Source organism: Dromiciops gliroides, chromosome X (genome assembly GCF_019393635.1).
Source record: "Dromiciops gliroides isolate mDroGli1 chromosome X, mDroGli1.pri, whole genome shotgun sequence".
NCBI lineage: Eukaryota > Metazoa > Chordata > Mammalia > Microbiotheria > Microbiotheriidae > Dromiciops > Dromiciops gliroides.
In genome coordinates this window covers 25,167,026-25,191,335 of record NC_057867.1, presented here as the reverse complement: position 1 = coordinate 25,191,335, position 24,310 = coordinate 25,167,026, and the positions used below count along the sequence as shown (strand labels likewise).

At 43.7% G+C, this 24,310-nt stretch overlaps 1 protein-coding gene across 2 annotated transcripts in view; it reads left to right on the top strand.

Annotated features, from left to right (window-relative positions):
* The first annotated feature begins 751 nt into the window (after positions 1-751).
* Positions 752-24,310, top strand: part of MID2 (midline 2) — a 101,561-nt gene continuing 78,002 nt past the window's right edge. For both annotated transcript variants that reach the window (XM_043973641.1, XM_043973640.1), the window contains exons 1-2: positions 752-853; positions 16,407-17,122. In XM_043973641.1, the coding sequence (XP_043829576.1) occupies positions 16,424-17,122 (699 nt within the window). In that variant the 5' untranslated portion in view covers positions 752-853; positions 16,407-16,423. The remainder of the gene's footprint in view (positions 854-16,406; positions 17,123-24,310) is intronic.

Below are 24,310 nucleotides of genomic sequence, written 5' to 3'. Positions count from 1 at the left end.
GAGGTCGAGCCACTTGCATCAGCAGTGCAGGTTGGAGGTGTGGGGAGAGGGCCTCTGAGGGAGGGATCAGGTTGTATGGGACACCTGTTACACCTGAATATCTAGCTGCACCCGCCCAGTTTGTACCCATGGTAACAACTTTGTTGGTGGAGAACAGCGATTTCTCTTGCGTGGCTTCGTTCCCTGTCCACAAGCTCGGCCCCGGGCCAACAGTCCACTCAGTGCCATTCTCCCTTTGTGAAAAGATAACGACGGGGCAGGGTTGGGTTTCCTCCCATTCTTTGCCCCTGTCTGCGCCGTCCACGCTTTCTGTTTTGCTCCGGGGTGGTTTGCGCCGGGCAGCTTAGGCAGTGGACGTGGGTGGCCCTGGAGAGCTGGCCTTTCTCTGGGCAGACAACAAGTGTCGCCGGCTCTTGTGGTTGGTCTATTTGTGCTGGGAACAGGCGGGGCGGCGGGGATCGGGAGGAGGGGACTCCTGGGGGCTCGGGGGGGGGGGATGGCGGGGGGGGCAGACGGTGGAACAGGAAGGAGTTTGCACACATCGCTGCCTCCCTCCGCATTTCGCTTGCTGCCCAGGCTGCCCAGGTTGCCCAGGCTGCCCAGGTTGCCCAGGCTGCCCAGGCTGCCCGGCTGCCCGGCTGCCCGGCTGCCCCGGCTGTCTAGGACTGTCTCTTTCCAGAGCCTGCAGAGGCGCGCGCGCGCGCGCACGCTCTCCCCCGCCCTCCCCTGGGCCGGTGCGCGCGCACTGACACCCGCACGCTCCCTCTCCCTCTCCCTCTCCCTCCACCGGGCTCAGTGGGTCTCTTCTTCCAAGATGACAGGACAGAGGAGGCCAGGCTGCCGGAATCAGCTGGTACGTAGGGCAGCGCTCTAGCTGGCCGGGCCTCACCCAGCGGCTGCCCGCTGCTCGCTCACCCCTGCTCTCTCTCCCCGGGTAGGCTGCTCTCCGCTCCCTGGCTCGCCCTGGGCTGCCCGAGCGCTCCCGCTCCTGCTTTGGCTCCCTCTTGGGAAGGAAGCGAGCCGGAGGCGCCCAGGGGATGGGAGAAGGGGGGGAGGTAAGGAGAGGCGCTGTGGCGGCTGCAGGTGAGCCCCCTGGGAGGGTGGCCGGCTGGAAAGGTGCCCTGGCCCGCCCGGGGACGGGGGCGCCCTTGCCCAACTTCGCCCCAACGGGCGGCGGTGGCGGCAGGAGCTTTGGCAGTGGCGGCCGCCGGGCCAGCCAGCAGGAAGAGAAGGGAGAGGAGGCCAGTGTGCGCCCAGTGTGCCCGCTTGTGCCCCGCTCCCGCTCCCATTCCTTAGGGCGGCCAACGCGGCCGGCAGAGGGCACGCCCCCTCGGGGCTTGCTTGGGCGCGATCGCCTTGACATTCCCCCCTCAGCCCTACCCCTACCCCTACCCCGCACCTTGTCCTGCCGGACGCCCTGCCCGTCCTGCTGTCCCGGCCCTGCCCTGCCCTTCCTTACTCTGCCCTGCCCTGCCTATCCCAGCATCAGGCGATGGTGCACTGGGGGTTCGAGAGGGGGAGGCCCGGGGGGGAAAGGGGGGCGCTCTGAGACTGGCCAGGAAGGGGACCTTGAAGATGGCGGGGTGGGAGGGGGGCGGGAGTGGCCGGGCCTGGCCCTTTGGGCCTGGCCAATTGAGCCCTTCCTTCTCCAATTCCCGCGGAGGGCCCTCTCTGAGACTGAAGTTTTTGCTCTTCCACTCAGCCAGAGTTTTCCCCTCGCCACCTAGCCCATATCTATCCCTCCTCTCCTATTCTACCTCCTCTTTTGAGTGTCTTTCCTTGGGTCGTGTGTAGATGAGGGTATTTGTGAGGTGTAAGGGGTGTGTGTGTGTGTGTGTGTGTGTGTGTGTGTGTGTGTGTGTGTGTGTGTTGGGGGGGAGGATATCTTTATGAAAGCTGTGTGATTATGTATGCATGCATGCATTCTGTTGACTCTTGTTCCAATGGTTACCCAGCTGAGCTGGGTAGGCTACCTTTTCCACCTTTCCCTCTAACCAGTGTTCCCATATGGAGGAGGGGGAGGGCCTGGCCCAGGGAGGGTTCCTTTATTGTTTTGTCTCCTGCTGGGGGCTGAGGGTGGGGGAGTAGGGGTGAGGGGGTAGAAGCTATGTCTTTCCTGCAGCTGGTTATTTCAGCCTTCAATATTCCTTTCCCTCCCCCACCTCTGCTGCCCGATTCCTTAGCAAATTTCTAAGGGGGACAGCAGTTATTGGCTCCTCCGTGACTCACGAGCTGACCAATTAGTTTATTAGAAAAATATGATGTAAAATGCCTCCTATTTGTTACCTGGAGTCTGTTTTCTAGGTTGTCATTCCGATCTGAAAGCCAAAAAAATAAGAGATTTCATCCCAGCCCATTTTTGCTTTGTAACCTCGGGGCAGTTGTTGAGACCTGTCTTCTCTGGGGTGTCCATTTATGTAACAGGATGATCATTCCCCCCCCCCAAATATTGTGTAATTTAACTTTATTCTTGAAGAGACAGTCTGGTTCAGAGGACAGAAAATTGGCTCTCTACTCAGAATCTTCAATCTTGAGCTTAAAGGGACATCAGAGCCCATCTAGCATAACCCTTTCATTTTACAGATGAAGAAACTGAGACCCAAAGAGATGAAGTGACTTGTTCAAGGTCTCAAGTAATAAGCATCAGAGATATGATTTGAATCCAAGTCTTCTGATGCCAGAATTAATATATCCATTCCTTCACAAAATGGAGGACCTGGGATCAAATCCTGCCTCTCATGGTTTATTGCCTGTGTGACCTTGGACCAGTCCATTCCCCTCCCTGGGCCTCAGTTTCCTCCTCTGTAAAATAAAGGGGTTGGATCATATGGTCTCCCAGTTTGAGATCAAAGACCCTATGATGGAGTGACCCTGGGCAGGTCACTCCATCTTCCCTGGGCCTCAGCTTCCCTTTCTATAAAATGAGAGGGTTAGACTAGGTAACCTCTAAGGTCCCTCCCAGTCTCTAGAGCCAGGATTCTGAGTCCAGAGTCAATTCTGTGCATAGGGAAAGAAAACTGGTTATATAATGAATAAAGCTGGAACATAGGCAAGATCAACACCTTCACTTGCCGTTATCGGTTTTCTTTACCTTGTTCTTGTTATAAGCCCGGTTTTCTTAAAGGTAACAGAAGAGGGGGAAAAGCAGGACTCAGGAACCTTAGGATTCACTCTGGTGAATGCTAATCAGTTTCAATCATAGCCCAAATGATTTTAAGGTGCTCAGCCACGACTTATCTGAGTCAGTATTTTGGAAATGTAGCCTCGCCCACTTTTAACCTATGTGGGGGCAGCTACCTCATTTGTATTGGGAAGCAGCATAAGTAGTTTTTGGCGTGCACACTTTAGGCATCTGTAGCATGTCGTTATAATGAGTCACAACATTCATTGAGCCCCAAACTGAATCGTTTGCAGCTTGGGTCTTGGGTTTTGGTGGAGGAGGGGGGGGGTATCTATCTTATCTTTTCTGAGCACAGAGGCTGGGGGTGGTGGCCAAGCAGAGCCCGGGAATGGGAAAGGGAGAGGACAGTGTCCCTTGTACTTGCTCTTCTGGCTGGGTTCCTCATACAAGTCTTGCCTCAGGCTTGTGTATCACTTGAGTCCACCTCTGGAAAGTCCTGACACTAAGTCAGAGTGACTCAGTTGCTTCATTAATATGAGCAGTGTAAATTGATTTAGATGCAATTGGTTTAGTGAAGCCATCCTGTGAGTACACAGCAGCTTGTCCCAACTTGCAGGTCCTAAAGCACTGCCAGTGGAGTTTGTTAATTGCATCAAAGAATTGCCCTGGGTACTGAGGAGGTCCACTCCTCCCTCGAAATCTGCTGACATCAAACCATCAAGTCAGAGAAGGAAAATGAGGGGGTTGGACCCGATGGTCTAGTTTGCAATCCTCTGTTTGGGAATAGCACTGACAGCACCAGAAACGCTCCAGCCTACCACTGGATGGCTCTTGGTGGCATGCTGGGGCTGCTGTTGTTCCTTATCCTTTCAGTCCCATTGAAGGGAACCCAAGTGTAAGCCCACCTATGTCAGGGCTGAGACAAAGCTTTGCCCTTAAGAACCATTCCTTTCAGGGGCAGCTAGGTGGCACCACAGTGGATAAAGAACTAGCCCTGGATTCAGGAGGACCTGAGTTCAAATCTGACCTCAGATACTTGACACTTCCTAGCTGTGTGACCCTGGGCAAGTCACTTAACCCTCATTGCCCTGCCAAAAAAAAAAAAGAAAAGAACCATTCCTTTCAACTCCTTAGCTCTCCTGTATGTATAGAATATCACTATGCCCTGGAATATTTGTATATGTCATTCGATATACTGGGCAGCTAAGTAGGTGTTGTCAAATCTAAGTTGCTAATATCTTTCTTAATATGAAAGGGAGTATTTGCCAAGGACCCAAGTGCCCTGGATGCCTAGGGACTCCACCCCATCAAGATATGGGTTGTAACATGTTCTCAGGATATATCATGGTTCAGTAGAGTTCAAAGCTGTTTACTTTTTACCAAGTGAAATTTTGGTACCATGGCAAGGTTGGCTCATCAGTTATCCAAATGACCCTGATATTTGTACTTTGCATCTCTTAAAGGCAGTGATTAGGTTCATCCCTGGTCATTGGGTAGAGAGATATCTAGCTCAGTATTTTCTTTCTTTTTTTTTTCAGGGCAATGAGGGTTAAGTGACTTGCCCAGGGTCACACAGCTAGTAAGTGTCAAGTGTCTGAGGCCAGATTTGAACTCAGGTCCTCCTGAATCCAGGGCCCATGCTTTATCCACCACGCCACCTAGCTGCCCCCTCAGTATTTTCTAAGGGGGGGGGCAACCTTGTTTTATGTGTTTATGCTGGAAAACTTTCTAGTAATTCTTTGCAAAAAGTACCAGCTCTTCTTGATTTTGAAATTGTTCAGTAAACGGCCACTGCTACTGTAGCTCTTTTCCAGGGAGCAATGCATTTTTCTCTAATTTCCTGAAACAGAACACTGTTCAGGATTTGCTTTGGAAATATATATGGGAGCTTTTAATATAAGCTCTTCTACAGTAGCCTAGTAGCTATTTCTAGCGCTCTCTCTCTCGCTCTCTCTCTCTCTCTCTCTCTCTCTCTCTCTCTCTCTCTCTCTCTCAACCCCTCTCTTTCCCTCTCCCTCTTTTTATTATCATGGTCAATGTAACTTCAATTGAAAAAAGTATATATTAAATTTAATATAGTAGTTACAAAGTTCCCATCTGTATTCCCTTTTCAACTTTTTGTCTTCTGTGCACCTTCTAATTGTTTTATTGATGTTCTTTTCTTATTCCTTTCTCATATTTTCATCAAGGATAGGAGTATTCTTATAAAGATTCAGTAAAGATCAAGGAAATAGACATAAGAAAGTTAATATTGAAAGCCTTTAGATTGCCTTTTTTAGTAGCAATAACATTTGATCTTTTCTCTAATTGTTTGATGTTCTCCCTTTAAGATACCTTTTGTTGTCTCTATTTGATACTAATCATCTCATATTTGCTGGTTCTTTGAGGTTTTCTAAGCATATTATTATGTATAATTTTGTCTCTCTTTGCCATTGTTTATGCCTTTGATTTTGTCTCTTGTTTTATTGCCATAAGTTAGCATTTCTGAACTATGTTATGTAATGCTGGGGAAAGGGGGTATCCTAATTTTACCTGTTTGTATTGGGAAAGCTTCTGTTGGTTCTCCATTGTACTTCCAGGATCCAATATAAACTTCTCTGTTTTAACACTCAATTCCCTTCATAACCTGGCCACTTCTACATTTCCAATCTTCTTACACATTACTCCCCTTTATGTTCTGTATGATCATGCTACGCTAGCCTCCTGGCTGTTCCTCACACTTGACATTCCATGTCTTTGCAATACTCTCTCATGCCTAGAATATTCTACCTCTTCACCTCTGCCTTGTAGTTTTCCTGACTTTCTTCAAGATTCATTTCCAAACCCACGTTCTGCAAGGAAATTTCTCCCCCCAGCCATGCCTTTTTTCCAATAACCTTCCATCTACTCTGTCTCTATTTTGTATGTGTCTAGTTTACATATCATTTCCCCTATTAGCATTGAGCTCCTTGAAGGCAGGAATTGTGTTTTTGCCTTTTATTGTATTCCCACTACTTAACACAGTGTCTGGCATGAAGCATTGTAAATGTTTGTTGACTGACTCACTCTTGGTTTTAAATATATGTTTTTGATTATATTTATATATGGTTTCTTCTATACTCATGGTTCCTTTTCACTTTTTGGTTTGGTTTTGAACCTATGATTTTATCTATGTAGGGAGCTTTCTGCCATGGAATCTCCCTCAGTAAGTTCACTGGGGTAACTAAGTAATGGTCTTAGCGAGGGACTCTAAATAAGTTGCTCAGGGTCCCACAACCAGTATGTGCCAGAGCTGAGCCTTACACCCCATCTTTCTGTCCCCAAGGCTAGCTCTCTGTCTCCTCTACCAGGCTGCTTCTCCATGTCTCTGCTTTTTAAGATTTTTAACACAGACAAGCCCTGAATTTTGTCAAAGACTTTTTACTGCTTCTATTGAAATAATCACATACATTTTGTTTTATAGGGTTAATTATGTTAGTTGTTTTCCTAATGGCAAACCATTCTTTCATCCCTGGTATGAATCCAAGTTGGTCACAGTGAATTCTTTTTTGGATACAATTCTGAAGTCTCCTTGTGAGGATTTTATTTAGAACTGTTGCATCATTCTCCCTTAGTGAGATGTGTCTGGTCTCTTTCTTTACTTTGTTTCACCTTAATTTGGGCATTGGAACTATATTTGTCTCATAAAAGAAGTTTGCTGGAGTGCTTTTTGTTTTTGAGTCATTTTGGTAGCGTGGATATTAGTTACTTTTCCAATGCTTGTTAGAATTCATTTGTTGTTTTCTTTGGCAATTCATTTGTGGCTTGCTCAATTTCTTTTTCCAAGATTGGGTTGTTCAAGACCTTTGTTTCTTGTTTTGTTAGTCTGGGTACTTTATATTTTCGGAGATTTTAATCAATTTCCTTTGAATTCCCAGTTTTGCTGACATCTCATTGTCTGTTGTAATTTTTGATAATGGGTTTTTATTCCCTTTCTGTTTAAATGTGAATTCATCTTTTTAGTTTTTCAGTTTGGTAATTGGATTTTCCTCTCTTTCACTCAATCAGGTTGGCTAATGTTAATCAGTTTTGTTTTCAACAACGTGAGCTCTTGGTTTTACTGATCAGTTCTATGGTCTCTATTTTTAAGTTTCTCTATTCTCTAATTTTCAAGATTTCTTTTGTGCAAGGTTAAAGGCAGCTAACTTATTTTCTAATCTTTTAAGTTACATGATCATTTCATCAATCTTGTTTCTATTTTGTTAAGGTAAGTTTTCAGAAAGAAAATTTCCTCTGCATACTGCCTTTTAACTGTCCTAAAAATTTTGGTTCCTTGCTTCACTTTTTAAAAACATTGTTGTTAACATAATTACTTATTGTTTCTATGATTTGTTTTTCAACTCTCTCATCATTCAAGATAGCATTACTTAGTCTCCATTTAAGTCTATATTTTTCCTTTTGTTTCCTTTATTCATTATAAATTTTATTGTCTCACAATCTCTAAATCATGTGTTTATTACTTCTTCTTTCCATATGTTTATGGTTCCTTTATGTCCTAGCACATGATGACTTTTTGTAAAGGTACTGTGGCATGCTGAGAAATATGAATATTCTTTAATCTTCTTGCAGAAGGCACCATAGGCCAGTCAAGTCTAGTCAATATAGATATATTTTCCTTCTTTTTTATATTTCTGTTAGATTTATCCATCTCAGAGGAATTTAAAAATATCTGACTATTATTTTATAACTATCAAATTCTTCTTGCCTTTTGCCACCTAACTTTTCTTTTGAGAACATAGCTGCCATGACATTTGATGCCTGGGCATTGAATGTTGCCAGTTTCTCATTGTCTTGGGTTCCTTTAAGCACAATGTAGTTTTCTCATTTTTCTCTTTTGACTTTATCAATTTTTAGTTTCTTTATCTGAGATTGTGATGCTAATCCTTGCTTTCTCAGAGTCGCCTGAGGCGAAACAGATTTTTTTTGCATCGCCTTATTTTCATTCTCTATGTTTAAAATGAGTTTCTCCTATACAGCAAATTGTTGGATTTTATTTTATTTTTATGTCAATTTTTCCCCTGGGGCAATGAGGGTTAAGTGACTTGCCCAGGGTCACATAGCTAGTAAGTGTCAAGTGTCTGAGGCCGGATTTGAACTCAACTCCTCCTGAATCCAGGGCCAGTGCCTTATCCACTGCAGCACCACATAGCTGCCCCCTCTATTTTCTTTTTATTGTAGAATTTAATCTATTCACATTTAAGGTTGTAATTGTTCAGTTTGTATTTTCCTTCATCAACTATTTATATGAATATGTACATCTATATATTATGTATGGGATGTCATTGGACCTGTGATTTCATTCCCATAGGGAACTCCCTAGAGAGGAGACTCTCTCTACCAATGCAGAACTGCCTAGAGCACTGAGAGGTTAAGTGACCAGGGTCACACAGACAGAATGTGGCAGAGGCCAGGCTTGAACTCAGGTCTTCCTTACTCCTAGGCCAACTCTCCATTCTTTTTTTTTTTTTTTTGCGGGGCAATGGGGGTTAAGTGACTTGCCCAGGGTCACACAGCTAGTAAGTGTCAAGTGTCTGAGGCTGGATTTGAACTTAGGTCCTCCTGAATCCAGGGCCAGCACTAACTCTCCATTCTTTATACCAAACTGCTTCAATGTATATTATATATAGCTTTTGACAAAATATAGCACTCATTCCTATGAAAAACACTAAAGAGCATAGAAATAAATGGAGCTTTCCTTAAGATGATAAACAGTATCTATCTTAAACCATCAGCAAGTATTATATGCAATGGAGATAAGTTAGAGACATTCCCAATAAGACTGGGGGTGAAACAAGGATGTCCATTATCAGCACTATTATTCAATATTGTACTAGAAATGTTAGCCTTAGCAATAAGAGAAGAAAAAGAAATTGAAGGGATTAGAATAGGCAAGGAAGAAACAAAACTACCACTCTTTGCAAAAGATATGATGGTATACTTAGGGAATCCTAAAGAATCAACTAAAAACTACTTGAAACAATGAACAACTTTAGCAAAATTACAGGATGTAAAATAAACCCACATAAATCATCAGCATTTCTATATATGATCAACAAAGTCCAGTAGCAAGAGATAGAAAGAAAAATTCCAATTAAAATAACTGTAGACAATATAAAATACTTGGGAGTCTACCTGCCAAGACAAACCCAGGACCTTTATGAACACAATTATAAAACACTTTTCATACAAATAAAATCAGATCTAAATATTTGGAAAATATCAATTGCTGGGGCAGCTAGTTGGCACAGTGGATAAAGCACCAGCCCTGGATTCAGGAGTACCTGAGTTCAAATCCGACCTCAGACACTTGACACTTACTAGCTGTGTGACCCTGAACAAGTCACTTAACCCTCATTGCCCCGCAAAAAAATTTATTGCTCATGGATAGGTTGAGCTAATATAATAAAAATGACAATTCTACCTAAATTAATTTATTTTTTCAGTGCCATACTAATCAAACTGCCAAAAATTATTTCATAGATCTAGAAAAAATTATAACAATTCATATGGAAGAACAAAAGGTCAAGAATATCAAGGGAATTAATGAAAATATGCAAAGGAATGTAATATATATGCATTGTCGGTTATGTTTGTTTTGTTACTACAAATCTAAACCCAGTCTCTTTCCTCTCCCTCCCCATCCCTTCTGTTTCCTCGCCCAATCCCAGACTTTTGGGGCTCCCTTTTATCATTGCTCTCCCTTGCTCTTGTCTTAGCCTTCTTTTTCCAAGCTCTGGTAAGAATATGATACCCCACCACATCCATTTTTCTTTGTTAGTGATATTAATTTATAATGCCCTTTTCCAAGAAGTGATGTATTCCTCATGCCCCGCCCCCTTTTTTTTTGGTTGGGCAATGAGGGTTAAGTGACTTGCCCAAGGTCACACAGCTAGTAAGTGTCAAGTGTCTGAGGTTGGATTTGAACTCAGGTACTCCTGAATCCAGGGCCAGTGCTCTATCTACTGCGCCACCTAGCTGCCCCCTCTGCCCCTTTTCTTACCCCTCATTCCTTCTAGAATTCTCTACCCTAGGAGTTCTTAACTTTTCTTTGTGAAGGGTCCCTTTGAGAATCTGGTAAAGCCAGTAGATCCCTTCTCAGAATTATGGGGGTTTTTTGTTTCTGTTTAGAATTTTATTTTCCAAATTACATGTAAAAGCAAATTTTGACATCAATTTTTTAAAACTTTGTGTTCCAAGTTCTCTTCCTCCCTCCCTTCCCACCCCCACCCCAAGAACTCAAGCATCAGAATTATGTTTTTAAGGAACTAAAGGGAATGCTAAATTTCAGTTAGAAAATAAAGGTACAATTCTGCCCCCTCCCCGGCCAAGTTCCTGGACCTCCTGAAATCTATCCATGGACCATGTCAAGAAACCTTACTTAACTCTATTCTAGGATAAGTTGCCAGGAATGCTAATTCTCAATAGAAGTAGGATATATTAGGAAGTGTTCTAGGAGGCTAATCTTTGGCGGGGGGGGGGGGGGGGGGGGGGGGTAGGAGGTCTGACTTTCCTTTCCCTCATCACTTAGCCTTTTTGATGTCACACCTCCCTACCTTTGAACCTCTGCAATCCTGTTCTTCCCTTTCTGAGTCATGCCTCCCAAGATACCCAACTACTTCCCTCCTCCCCCTTCCCAGTGGGAATTAACACTGAGAGTTATAACCACGTGTTGTATAAGCTGATTGGGTCCAACTCCCACCTACCCAAAGCAAGATTCATTACAAGACACTTGTCTCACTCTGTCTGACCTCTGAGGGGCCTACTGCACGTTGCTCCTCTTTTGTTCCCCATACCCAATTTCCACTCTACTCTGCCCCACCCCCATGTTAGATCTTTGTTATCTATCCCACCCCCTCCCAGTGGCAGGGGGAGAAACTGAAAGCCTCTTGTCCTTTTCTTGAGTGATGACCAGTCATTATCAACCTCCCCCCCCCATTCTCTCCTCTTCCTGGATGAGATACATTCCTCTTTTTTCCCTTCCAACTATAATATTGATTTATTAATGAGGGGCTGAGAATTTTTCCCCTAAAATATTAATAACACTCTGTCTACCTAGTCTCCTCTCAATTTTTCCTGTTGTATGTTTTGTTTCTTAGCTTGACATTTTTCTTTTTCATTTTGAACTTAGCAAACATCAACAAGCAACATTTCAATAAACAGGGAACAGAAAAGAATTTATATGAAATTGTGAACTTTTTTTAGGTAAAGTTTTCTTTTTACATTTAACATGGTAGTAACGAAATTGTCCTTCTTATGAACTTCCTTCTCTTCTCTTCCTTATATTTTTGAGTGTCATTAATGCTCATTTTTTTCTTCTTTTTTGTTTTCTTTTTCTAAATTTAGTCTTTTATTTCCCCCCAATTATGTGTAAAAACATTCTTCTTTTTGAACCTCTGTCACTAATCACCAGGCATCACTACCTCCCCTTCCCACCCCCATACCTTCAATAGAAACCCTCCTTTTGTGACAAATACATTTCAACACAAAGAATGAATGCTTTAGCTATGACTGAAAATGTATATCTTGGTCTGTGCCTGTCATCATTTTCTCAGAGTCATTATTGGCCACTGCTTTGATCAATGTTCTGCAGTCTTTCAGAGTTGTTTCCTTTTTCATTATTTTGATCATTGAGTAAATTAGACCATCATTTGTTCTGCCATTCCTCATTCAGGCCCCCCCTTTGTTTTCAGTTCCTTGCTACAACAAAAAGTGATGCTATAAATATTTTTTCTGTACCTATGGGACCTTCCTACTCTGTCTTTGACATCCTTTGACATGCATGTCTAGCAGTGGATCAGTTGAGTAATTTGGGGGGTAGAATTCCAAATTGCTTGCCCAAATGGCTGGAACAGTTCCTAGCTTCACCAACAGTGGGCTCTCATGCCTGTCTTCCCATAGCCCCTCCAACAATTGCCATTTTCCTCTTTTGTCAATGTGGCCAATTTGATGGGTGAATCTTGGTTGTTTTAATTTTTATTTCTCTCAGAGGATTTTTTATATGATTGTTTGAATAGGCATTTATTCATTTATTAATGCCTCTTCTTATTTTTTGACCACTTATTTGTTAGAACAGGGCTTCTTAAACTTTTTCCACTCATGACCCCTTTTCGCCCAAGAAATTTTTACGTGACACAAGTATATAGGCATATAAAATAGGCATACATAACCTTTTACTGTTGCCAAATTTTTCGTGACCCCCCACATTCAGTTACATGATGGGGTCATGACCCACAGTTTAAGAAGCTTTGTGTGGGAGTAGCTAGGTGGTGCACAGGCCCTGGATTCAGGAGAAACTGAGTTCAAATCCGGCCTCACACACTTGACACTTACTAGCTATATGACCCTTGGCAAGTCACTTAACCCCCATTGCCCTGCAAAAAAAAACCCCACAAACAAACAAACAAACAAAAAAGAAAGTTTGTGTTAGAGGACAGATTTTTGTTTTCCTTTGAATAAATCTCTTAGATGTCTTAGATATCAGACCTTTATCAGAGGGATTTTTCTCATTTTTTCACCATTTTCTTCATGGCATTATAATTTTAGAGTTGGAATAGACCATAAAGGTTATCAAATCCAACCTTCTCATTTTGTAGATGAGAGAAAACTGAAGCTTGGAGAATTTGACTTGGCTAGGGTCACGCAACCAGTAAGTGTCTATGATAGGATTTGAATTCAGGATTTCCATTTTTAAGTCCATCACTCTACCCTACCATACCAAGGGTCTTATCACTAAACTGGGTCCATTGGCTGGTCCCTCAGGACACTGCTGAGAGGAGTGTGCCAAGAATGCTGTGTACCAAAGTCTCTTAACCACCTTTCTGTCCTTCCTTCTACTTGTTGCTCATTTTCCTCCTGTGTTATTTTTAGTACTTTTAATAGTTGGCCAGTTTCTGATTCTCTCTCTCTCTCTCACTCTCTCTCAGACACACACACACACACACACACACACACACACACACACACACACACACACACACACTTTCTTGTTTTCCAGACCCTATCTCTTCACTACTGCCTCTTTTCCTTCTTAGGACTCTGGGGTGGGTGGTCTGATTTATAGGGTTCAATTTACCACTGGAACAGAGAAAGGAGCCTAGAATCCATGGGCGTGTCCTGGAATGATGGGGCCTCCACCCTCCCCTGAACAGGGACAACCCTTCCCTACAAACTGAAAGTTCACTTCAAAGACTGGGTGCCCCAAATTACAGTAGCCATGAAGGTCATGAGGCAGTGGGTGTGGGTTGCTGGAGCACTCTAAAGGGTAGGCCAGTGAATCGGGTTGCCGCTACTTTTTTCTCCTGCAAGAATTATCTTGTGGAGGGTTCCCTCACTCATCTTTCTGTTCTTGGTGAGCCTTCTACTTTGCCAGGTTCTTTATTTGGATGAGTTGGTGTTGTGGGTGCCCTTAGGAAGCCATCTTCACAGATGGTCACATGATTGCTTTTCATGAATACTAGGGTAACATGACCCAGTGTCCCATGAAACTTTTTTTGCCCTTTCATCAGACAATGCGACCAGCTCTGTTAACACCTTTATTTGCATAAAAGCTCTTAAGCCATCCTTCCTTCCACAGCCCAAAGGCTCATGGACTCCAAGGACCCTAAAGGAGAGCCAGTCCAAACCTCTAATATGATAGATGATAAAACTGGGATCAAGAGAGGTTCAGTGATTTGTTTAAGGCTAAGTAGAACAGAGCTGGAATTCAAACTGGCTTCTTCCAGACCTCTTTCCACTGTACTGTGCCACCTTCCATTTAGCTGTAACTTTCATCTTCTGGCTTCATTTATAGAGCAAATGTCAATATTGACATGACTCAGTTCCTCCAATAGTATGTTGACTCACTGATCGTTGAACAAAGATTTCACAGTTAAAGCACCAACAGTTAGGTTACTGTGGATCGACTCTCGAAAAGCTCAGCACACCACCACCATCACTGTGGATGCAGAAGGGGACCACACAAGACTGAGGGCCATTGAGTATTTTTCTTCACTTTGTGGCTTGCCCAGCTAAAGAATTCATCACCTGGTGGCCAGCCAGCTGGTGACAAGCCTCTCTGTACTTAGTTGGGCTGGTCCTCAGAAAGCAGCCACAGTCTGTCACCAGGATCAAGCTCAAAGCTTTTCCAGTGTGGTAGAATATGCCAGAGTTTACACCCTACTGGCATAGCCTCCAAAGTTACCACCATGTCACAATGCAGCATCAGAGAAGGAGGAATTCCTTCATGGGAGAATAGACCACCTCAGTCGCCCCCCAAATCCCATTAGACATAAAATCTCGTGGTCTCCAATTCACCCTGACAGGAACACACTGTATCAGTATGATAGAAAAGGCTGGTTCAGACCAGTTAGAGGACCTGACTTTCAAATTTCCCCTTTGATATTTAGTGTCTTTGTGACCTTGGGCCAGGTTCTTCATCTCCTTGGGCCTCAGTTTCCTCTTTTGTTTGAAATTCTTTCCAGTTCTAGATCTAGGATCCTATGTGCCACCTTGAGGGAGTCACTTAAAACCCCTGGGCCTCAGTTTCCTTCCATGTAAGCATTTGGCATTGTTGACTACCTTCTCTTCCTGGATACTTTCTCCTCCCTGAGTTTTGTAAAACTGGTCTTTCTTGGTTCTCCTGCTCCAACCTCTGACCAATCTTCAGTCTCCTTTGCTAGAGAATCATCTATGTCCTATACTGGGTACATAAGTACACCCCAGCGTTCTTTCTTGGCTCTCTTTTCTTTTCTCTCTCTGCTCTCTCATGGTGACTTTATCAGTTCATCTCTATACCGATGACACCCACATCTATCTATCTGCCTCTCATCTCTTCTGAGCTATAGTCCCATATCACCACCAGTCTACTGGACATCTCCACTTGTGTGATCTCAGAGGTATTTCAATAGATCCCACATGAAGCTTTGGCTCTCTCTTACCTCTGGGACAAAATACAAGCTTCCCTGTCTGGTTTTGACCCATCTTCCTAGATCGATTTCACTTTATTCTTCATGTTCCAGTCAAACTGTCCTCTTGCTCTTCCCCACCCCCAACTCCAAACAGGATTCATCTGTCTCTGTAACCTTCCTCCTCTGTCTAGGATGCTACTGTTCTCCAACCTCTTCAATTTCTCCATCTTCTACTTCCAATCCTCCCACCCCTCCCAAAAGCCCTGCTTCTATTATTTTTTTCTTTTCTTTTTTTGTGTGTATGAGGCAATTGGGGTTAAGTGACTTGCCCAGGGTCACACAGCTAGTAAGTATTAAGTGTCTGAGGCCGGATTTGAACTCAGGTCCTCCTGAATCCAGGGCAGGTGCTCTATCCACTGCGCCATCTAGCTGCCCCTGCCCCATTATTTTTAAGGGAATGCTTCATTATTTTGGATAACCTGGGTTCTGGCAAGATCAGCTTGCCTTCTAGTTGGGAGACCAACCTTCATTTGGAGCCACCAGCAGTCACTTTACTGTGAAAGAAAAAAACAAGTATTAGATACTCCCTGTGTTCTATACAGACTGAAATCTTTGGCCTAGTTTTTTTTTAATTCCTTATATTTGCATCTCACTCCTAAGCACCTAAGTAAGAGCTTTATAATCTAGTATTGTCTTTTTCGTAACTTTATAGCTGCATCCAAGATCCTTTCATTAGTCTCTAAAACTTTACAGCTTCTCTGCACCCTACCTCCTCTTCCCTGCTCTCTGTTTTGTCAACTTGCCCTACTCCCTAATGCTTTTTGCCAATTTGCTTTACTCACCAATTTGTCTCATTGCCTTCTTAAATTTGCCTTGCCAACTACCTTCCCCTTCATTGTGAGGCTTCCTCTTCACGTTCTTATTACTCAGTCCTGTTCCTCCTCCATCAACCTTCCATCACACAAGAATCTAGATCTTTTGATTGTTCTCCTTCCCACTTCCTTGGATTTCCCCTCCCTAAGCACAGTCCCTAGCCTTTTTCACCAGTCAAAGGCCCTCTAAATCATCTTCAAAATTTCCTATTTCTTATTCAGCTCAGTCATCTCTTCTCCTATTCCTTCTCCCATAACCTTCTCTCACAGCAGTTGAAAGTCAAGTGGACTTAGGCATTTTAGGAAGATTGTTAAAATTAAAGAAGTGGGGGTATCAAAGATTTCCTGTTCGACTCTCAACTAATGAGGTATTTTGGTTTACCGGAATGCTTCCTATCTTTGTGCATGAATCTTCATTCCAAAAAAAAAAAAAAAGTCTTAGCTGCTGATTACGGTACCAGGAGAGCATTTGCTTACAGAATTCTTACTAAGTCTTGCTCTGTTTTGCAGGTGAATGACCAGCCTCCATGGTTCTTAATGGACCAACAAGATTATTTTCATTAAAGATGGAAACATTGGAGTCAGAATTGACCTGCCCAATCTGCTTAGAGTTGTTTGAAGACCCCCTCCTACTTCCATGCGCCCATAGCCTCTGCTTCAGCTGTGCCCATCGTATCCTTGTGTCCAGCTGTAGCTCTGGGGAATCAGTTGAGCCCATCACCACTTTTCAGTGTCCTACTTGCCGATATGTCATCTCCTTGACCCATCGTGGCCTAGACAGCCTCAAGAGGAATGTGACCCTACAGAACATTATCGATCGGTTCCAGAAGGCTTCTCTGAGTGGGCCCAACTCCCCAGGCGAGAGCTGCCGGGAGCGGACTTACAGGCCTAGCTCCACCATGGCTAGTGAGCGGATTGCATGCCAGTTCTGTGAACAGGCCCCACCGCGTGATGCAGTCAAGACCTGCATAACCTGTGAGGTGTCTTACTGTGACCGCTGCCTCCGAGCCACCCACCCAAACAAGAAGCCCTTCACCAGCCACCGCTTGGTGGAGCCAGTGCCAGACACACACCTTCGAGGGCTCATGTGCCTGGAGCATGAAAATGAGAAAGTGAACATGTATTGTGTGGCTGATGACCAACTGATCTGTGCCTTATGCAAACTAGTGGGGCGCCACCGAGACCACCAAGTGGCATCTCTCAGTGACCGATTTGAGAAACTCAAGGTAAGAGATGTGGAAGGGTTCTGACCATCTGCTTTCTCTGCTCAAGGCCATGAAATCCTTGAGTTTTCATGGGCAAGGGTGACTTTGCTCATGCACCCAGGCAGTTTTTTTCCACTTCGCATTGGAGAGGAACACCCATTTTTAAAACTTATCTATTCATGCAGACTCTTGTTGGATTTGGCATCAGAGGACCTGGGTTCAGATTCTGACTCTACCATTTAATACCAGTACGACTCTGGGTAATTCACTTAACCTCTTGTTTCTTCCCTTTTAAAAGGAATGGGGTTTACTACATGACCTCAGAGGTCTCTCCCCCCCAGATCTCAAGAACTGTTAATATATAGTAAGAGAATGTGTAGGTAACCAGTGGCTTATTACATCTACAGCCTAGTCAAGTCACCTGATGACATCCACCTATAGCTAACAGATAATAGCTATAGCTAATATAATATTGCCTAAAATATAGGCAATAGCTATTAATAATAGCTAGAATTTATGGAGTGCTTTAGGGTTTATAAAAACACTTTACATATGTTAATACATTTGATGCTTACAATAACTCTGGGATGTAGGTGCTTTTGCTCATCACCATTTTACAGATGAGGAAACTGAGGCACGCAGAAGTTAAATGACTTGCCCAGGGTCACACAGCTAGTCTGGATTCAAACTCAGTTCTTTCTGACTCCCAAGTCCCAAGCTATATCCACCACTGCCTAGTACCTCCTCAGGTATTGGGAAATACTGCATGATACAATATGTCTTCTCACCCATCTGTTAGCTTTTTAAAAAAATTTGTTGTTGCTCTTTGCTTGATAAATGCTATGAAACACAAGCATTTTCATATTCATAGAACAGAGAAGAGGATTTTATTTGAAGCCACAAATCTCTATTGCATACTGTTTGTATTTTCAAAAACAATGTAAAAAATTCAGTATGTTAGTTTCAAAGCTGTCCTACTTATCTGTATCTCCTTTTGAACCTCTTTCTTTTCTCTTCTATACATCTCCCCCAAATGCTACAATGATCTTTTCTTCCTTTCTATTGATGTTCCCCCTCTCCTTCCTAAGTCTTGCTCTCCCCCAATTAAAAACAATTCTCCTTTGTAACAAATAAGCATAGGGATGGGGACAGGTCCAGTCCCTGTGATCTCATCCATATGGGAAACTTTCATATGAGGAAACTCCCTCCATCAATGTAGAGTAGCACGTACTTTATAACTTAGAGTCTTAGAAAGGTATCTTGGGCATTGGGGAGTGAAATGACTTGTCCAGCTTGCTATACAGCTAGTATATGTCTGAGATAAGACTTGAACCCAGGGCTCCCTGCCTCCAAGGCCAACTTTCTCTCCACCATGCCATAGCAAACTTAACTACATATTGGCCATATCCAAAAATGTATCTCTCATTCTGTCCCATGAGTCTACCACCTCTCTGCCAGTTCACCTCCTCTTTGGAGTGTGTCTATGCTTGCATGTCTATATCTGTTGTGTGCCTCCTTTTTTGTACCTATGTTTATGTGGGGGGTGGAGAGGTGAGTATATACAGCTATGTGGGTAATGGGGTTTATGGGTGGTGTATATGAAAAAGCCACCTCCGGAACCTTCAGACCTAACTGATCAACCAGTGAGGCAGGAGGAAGCCCTAAGTGCCTGACCAAACTGCAATCATCATCACAGCAGGTAATGGTAATGGAGGCCACAGGTCTACTTGGGAGTCCCAGCCTCAGACATTGCCTGGGTTTAATTGGCTCACTGGTTCTGCTTGAAGGTAACTCTCACTGCCAGCCCAAGTGGTTTTCAAAACCTTGTTACCTCACCCTGGGATTGCCAAGCAGCAGGTTGGTAGATGAATTCCAAAGGTGACCGTTGATCCTTCTCAATGTCCTTCCTGTGTGGGTATAAATGCCTCAAGAAGAATACACAAAATGTATTTGTGTGTGGTTTGTTTGGGAAGTAAGAATGTTGGACACCCAAAAGGGCCTGATTGTATAAACCTAGATTGAGGGGTAATTCAGGAAGTGGGGTGGGGAGGGAAAGACCAGGAGGAAATAAAGGCTTTCTCCCTTCTCTTCTCCTGTCAGGCCAACACTTAACCTCACTCTGCCCTTAGGAAGCCTGCCCTTTTATTTCTTATTTCATTTTAGGGGTTTTTTTTGCTTTTTTGTTTTGTTTTGTGGGGCAATGAGGGTTAAGTGACTTGCCCAGGGTCACACAGCTAGTAAGTGTCAAGTGTCTGAGGCTGGATTTTGAACTCAGGTGCTCCTGAATTCAGGGCCAGTGTTTTATACACTGCACTACCTAGCTGCCCCCATTTTAGTTTTAGTTTTTTCTTTTTTGTTATCTCTTATTTATATCACCTTCATTTCTAAATATCTTCCATCCCCTCCCCTGTGAGCCAACCCTGGTAATTTATGAATTTTTTTAAGGGGAGGGGAAAGAGCTCAGCAAAACCAGCATGTATATTAGCTGAGTCCAACAGTATATACAATAGAGCCCCCTTTTAAAGGTATAGATAGGGGCAGCTAGGTGGCGCAGTGGATAGAGCACCGGCCCTGGAGTCAGGAGTACCTGAGTTCAAATCCGGCCTCAGACACTTAACACTTACTAGCTGTGTGACCCTGGGCAAGTCACTTAACCCCAATTGCCTCACTAAAAAAAAAAAAGGTATAGATAGATCTGTTCAAATATTTTGTCTACTCATGTGGATTCATTCTCAGCAGAAACTATTGAATGTGCTTTGTAGACTGCATGCATCTGTATCTCTATATGAAAGGTAACCCCGAAGGGGAAGCCACTGGCATCTAGGGCCACCAGGAAAGAGTTTCCAAAGAAAGTGGGATTTAAGCTGAGTCTTGAAAGAAGCTAAAGAAACTGGGAGGGGGACGGGAGGAGGGAGAGAATTCCAAGGGTGGGAGCCAGCCTGGGCAACAGCATGTTGTATGGAAGGAACAATGAGTGGACCATTTTTGCTGAATTGGGGAGTATATGGAAGGGAGTAAAGTGCCCAAAGTTTGGAGAGATGAGAAGGGGCCAGGCCATGGAGAGTTCCAAACATCAAAGAGAGGAGTGACCTGTGTGACCATGGGCAGGTTATTTTATCTCCTTGGGTCTTGTTTCCTCATCTGTCAAATGAGGGAGTGGGATTAGTGATCCTTGGAGCAAGTGTGACCTTAGGCAATTAATTTAACCTTTCTGGGCTTCAATTTTCTCGTTTATCAAATACAGGGATTAGGCCAGATGGTCTAGGTTCCCTTTCAGTTAAGATCAAGGAGGAAGAGCTTAGGTGTTTGGGACTGATGAGTAAACAGTTCTAGGGAAATGTAGCGGCTAACCCAAGGTTACTCATAGTGTCTGCTTGTTGGGGAACTAGGACTCAAGCCCAGGTTTTCTGCCTCTCTGGCCCCTGGCACTACATATAATAATTCTCCTATGGGGCTGCTTTACCCTGTGTTCTCCCCCCAACCAGATTGGCATCAGATGCTTTATGCTCCAGTATAAACACATTGCCCAAGTCATTAATTGATCACTAACACGAGCAAATAAAAGGCATCTAGTAGCTCACACTTTATAGTCCTTGCTGCAAAGTCGACAACAACGTGGTGAAGTAAGGCTATGGCAAGAATGATTTCTGTATTCTGGATGTGAAAACTGAGGCTTTCTGAGGGTAAATGAAGTCAGGATTTGAACTCAGGTTTCTCCCACCTCCAAGCTCTTCTATTTATACCACACGGTTTGCCATGAGTAGATACTTATTTTTTCAAAATGGAAGGCGCAATGGAAAGACACAAAATGGAGGGTTTGGAGTGAGCTGGAGTTGGGAGAGGGAAGGGGGTGGGGGGAGATGGGAGGATAGAACAACCACTGCTAAAGACTTGCAGGTGTTGGGACTGGAATAAGGCAGTGATCTTGAGAAACATTGAATGGAGAAAACTCTGTATCCATATGTATCCCTAAGATGATAAAAACTTGGATAAAATTAGGCTTGATGTTAGGAAAAACTTCCTAACAGTCAAAAGTATCCAAAAAGGAAAAAAAAGGAGAAAAAGTCACTTCAGAAGGTGATGCCCTCCCCTCCCCTCTCATCAGAGACCTTGGGTGGCTTTCAGTGAGGATTTGGGGTGGGATACCAGTTGGACTATATGGCCACCAAGTTCCCTTTCCATATCAGAATACCCTGGTTCTGTGATTAAGCTGTGTCTCCGTGGTACCGATTACTTGAAATCCTACATATGATCGATTGAATTTTCAGAAGTTTGAAAATGAGTAGAATACAGTCATTGTATGGAACTTACCGGATAATGCTTTGGCTAAATCTGAAAGTTAGCAACATTTTTGATACAAAAGACTGAAGGAAGACCCTCTTTCAAATGTTGCCTTTTTCCTTTTTGAGGAAATGGCAGAACCTTCAGATTATAAATTGAGTGGAAATGAGAGGCAGTGCAGTGTCATGGTTAGGGAACCAGTCTTGGAACCAGGAAGACTTGGCTTTAGATCCTGCCTCTGAGACCAAACTGTGCCACCCTGATCAAGTCACTTAAGTCTTCCTATGCCTCACTCTTCTCCATAGTCCAAGGAGGAGGTCTTAGGCTTAGATCAGCACTGCCTTCCCAGCAGCACGGACTAGTTTAACTTGTCAGTGCCCAAGACAACTCTACAACTCTGACATACAGAAAGGGAGCTCCCTTCAAAACCACAGGCTTGGACCAAGGGGAAAAGGAAATGGAAAGTGATTCTTCTCAGGTTTGTGCCATGCTAAGGTGTGTTGCAATAGCATCTAGTAAAGAATTGTTTCCTTGTTCTTTTTGTAACCCTAGCACCTAGAACAGTGCCTGGCACATAGGAGACTGATGGATTAAGAGGTTGATTAACCCATTAGGAGGTCATTGGGACCATTTTGAATGGGGAGTCAGGGGGAGGTTGGAGGTGAGTTTTGTGAAGAGGTCTCCTTTGGTGTGAAAAAATATTAGCTTCTCCACATTAGGAGAGAGAAAGCTTGACTTTTATTTTGCTATCGGTTATATCCAATTGGGATCAATTTTAAATTGGAAAAGCCTTCCTGATTATCTCCAAAATCTCTCTGATACTTCCCTAAGTAGGGAAGGATTGTTCAAAGTAGAGAAAGAAACATCTCTGGTCTTCTGTGAAGGAAAGAACAAAAAGCCAAAACAGAAACACCAGAACAAAAAAAGATAATGGCTAACAACAAATATGTTATATAAGCATAACATAATACACAATAACAACATAACATAACATAACATAGCATAACATAACATAACAAAATGTAACATAACATAACATAACATAACATAGCACAGCACATGTCTAGTGATTTATAGTGACTAAATGCTTGCCCTGGGCAAGATCTCATTTGATTCTGACAACAGCCCTTGAAGATACATAGGACAGAGGCCTTAGATTTGCATATAGAGCTAGAAGGGCCCTCAGAGGCCATGGATCCCACCCCCCTCATTTTGGGGGTTGATTTTGGGGTGTATGTGTGTGTGTTTGGTTTTTGGAGGCAATTGGGGTTAAGTGACTTACCCAGGGTCACACAACTAGTAAGTATCTGAGGGCAGATTAGAACTCAGGTCCTGACTCCAGGACTGGCATTCTATCCGTTGTGCCACCTAGCTTCCCCATCAACCCCTCATTTTATAGAAAAGGAAACTGAGGCCCAGGGAAGAGGATAGGATCTGTTTGAAATCAAACACAGGATCCTAGATCTAGATCTGGAAGGGACCTCAGAGGCCAGCTAGTTCACTTTACAGAAGAGAGAACTGAGGCCCAGGGAGAAGGGACTGGCCCAAGGTGACACATAGAATCCCAGATCTAGACCTGGATGTATCAATTTACAAATGAGGAAAATGAGGCTCAGAGAGGTCAGTGGCTTGTCTGAGGTCACACAGGGAATAAGCAGAGCAGGTAGGATTTGAATCCAGGTCCCCTGACTCGAGATCCAGGGCTCTTTCTACTATATTCTGTTGATTATTCCCATTTCCTGGATGAAGAAACTTTGGTTCAAAGAGTTTGTGATTTGCCAATGGGAACGTGACTGTATGAGGCAGAGCTAGGATTTGAAAGCAGGTCTTCTGATTTTCCATTATATCAAGAAGGTTCCAGGCTGAGGAGTCCCTCCACCAATGTAGATCTTACCCCTTCAGAAACTTTGGTATATGATCTTCATGAGTCACTGTGGCCAAAAGATTTGTCCCTTTGCAGTAAACCCATTGGTGGGTCTCTCCAGGCTTAGCTGTGTCAGCTACATGGTCAAAGACCTGGACTTGAAGCCTTTAGGAACCCACAGTCACCTCCATGACAAGATGAAGCATCAACAGAGAATCTGGGCTCTAATCCTACCTCAGAAATTTCTTCCCTGTATGACCTTGGGCTAGGTGCTTCATTTCCCTGGGCCTCAGTTTCCTTCTCTGTAAAATGAGGGGTGGGAGGAACAGCTAGGTGGCAAAGACTAAATGACCTCTGAGTTCCTTTCCAGCTCTATGAGCCTGGGACCTGGATTTCAAGGAAGAGCACAGGGAAGCGTAGCTAATATGTTTTCTTGCTGTTGCCCAGTCATTTCAGTTGTGTTCAACTCTCTGTGACTCCATTTGGGATTCTCCTGGCAAAGATCCTGGAGTGGTTTGCCATTTTATTCTCCAGTTCATTTTGTAGATGAGGAAACTGAGGCACACAGGGTGAAGTGACTTGCCTAGGGTCACATAGTAAGTGAGGCCAGATTTGAACTCAGGTCTTCCTGACTCCAGACCCTGTGCTTTATCTGCTGCAGTGCCACCTAGCTAATGTGTACCAACTGTCTGTCTTGACTTTCTGATCTGCAACCGATAAATTGTATTTTTTAAAATTCTTCCAGAGCCTCAGTACTAGGGTTTTTTGTTTGTTTGTTTGGTTGTTTGTTTTGCAGGGCAATGAGGGTTAAGTGACTTGCCCAGGGTCACACAACTAGTGTTTGAGGCTGGATTTGAACTCAGGTCCTCCTGAATCCAGGACCAGTGGCTTATCCACTGTGCCACCTAGCTGCCCCAATCAGTGCTGGTTTTAAATTTTGATATAACATCCCCTAAATAGTTCTTATAGTTTTTTTTTTTTTTGCAGGGCAGTGGGGGTTAAGTGACTTGCCCAAGGTCACACAGCTAGTAAGTGTCAAGTGTCTGAGGCCGGATTTGAACTCA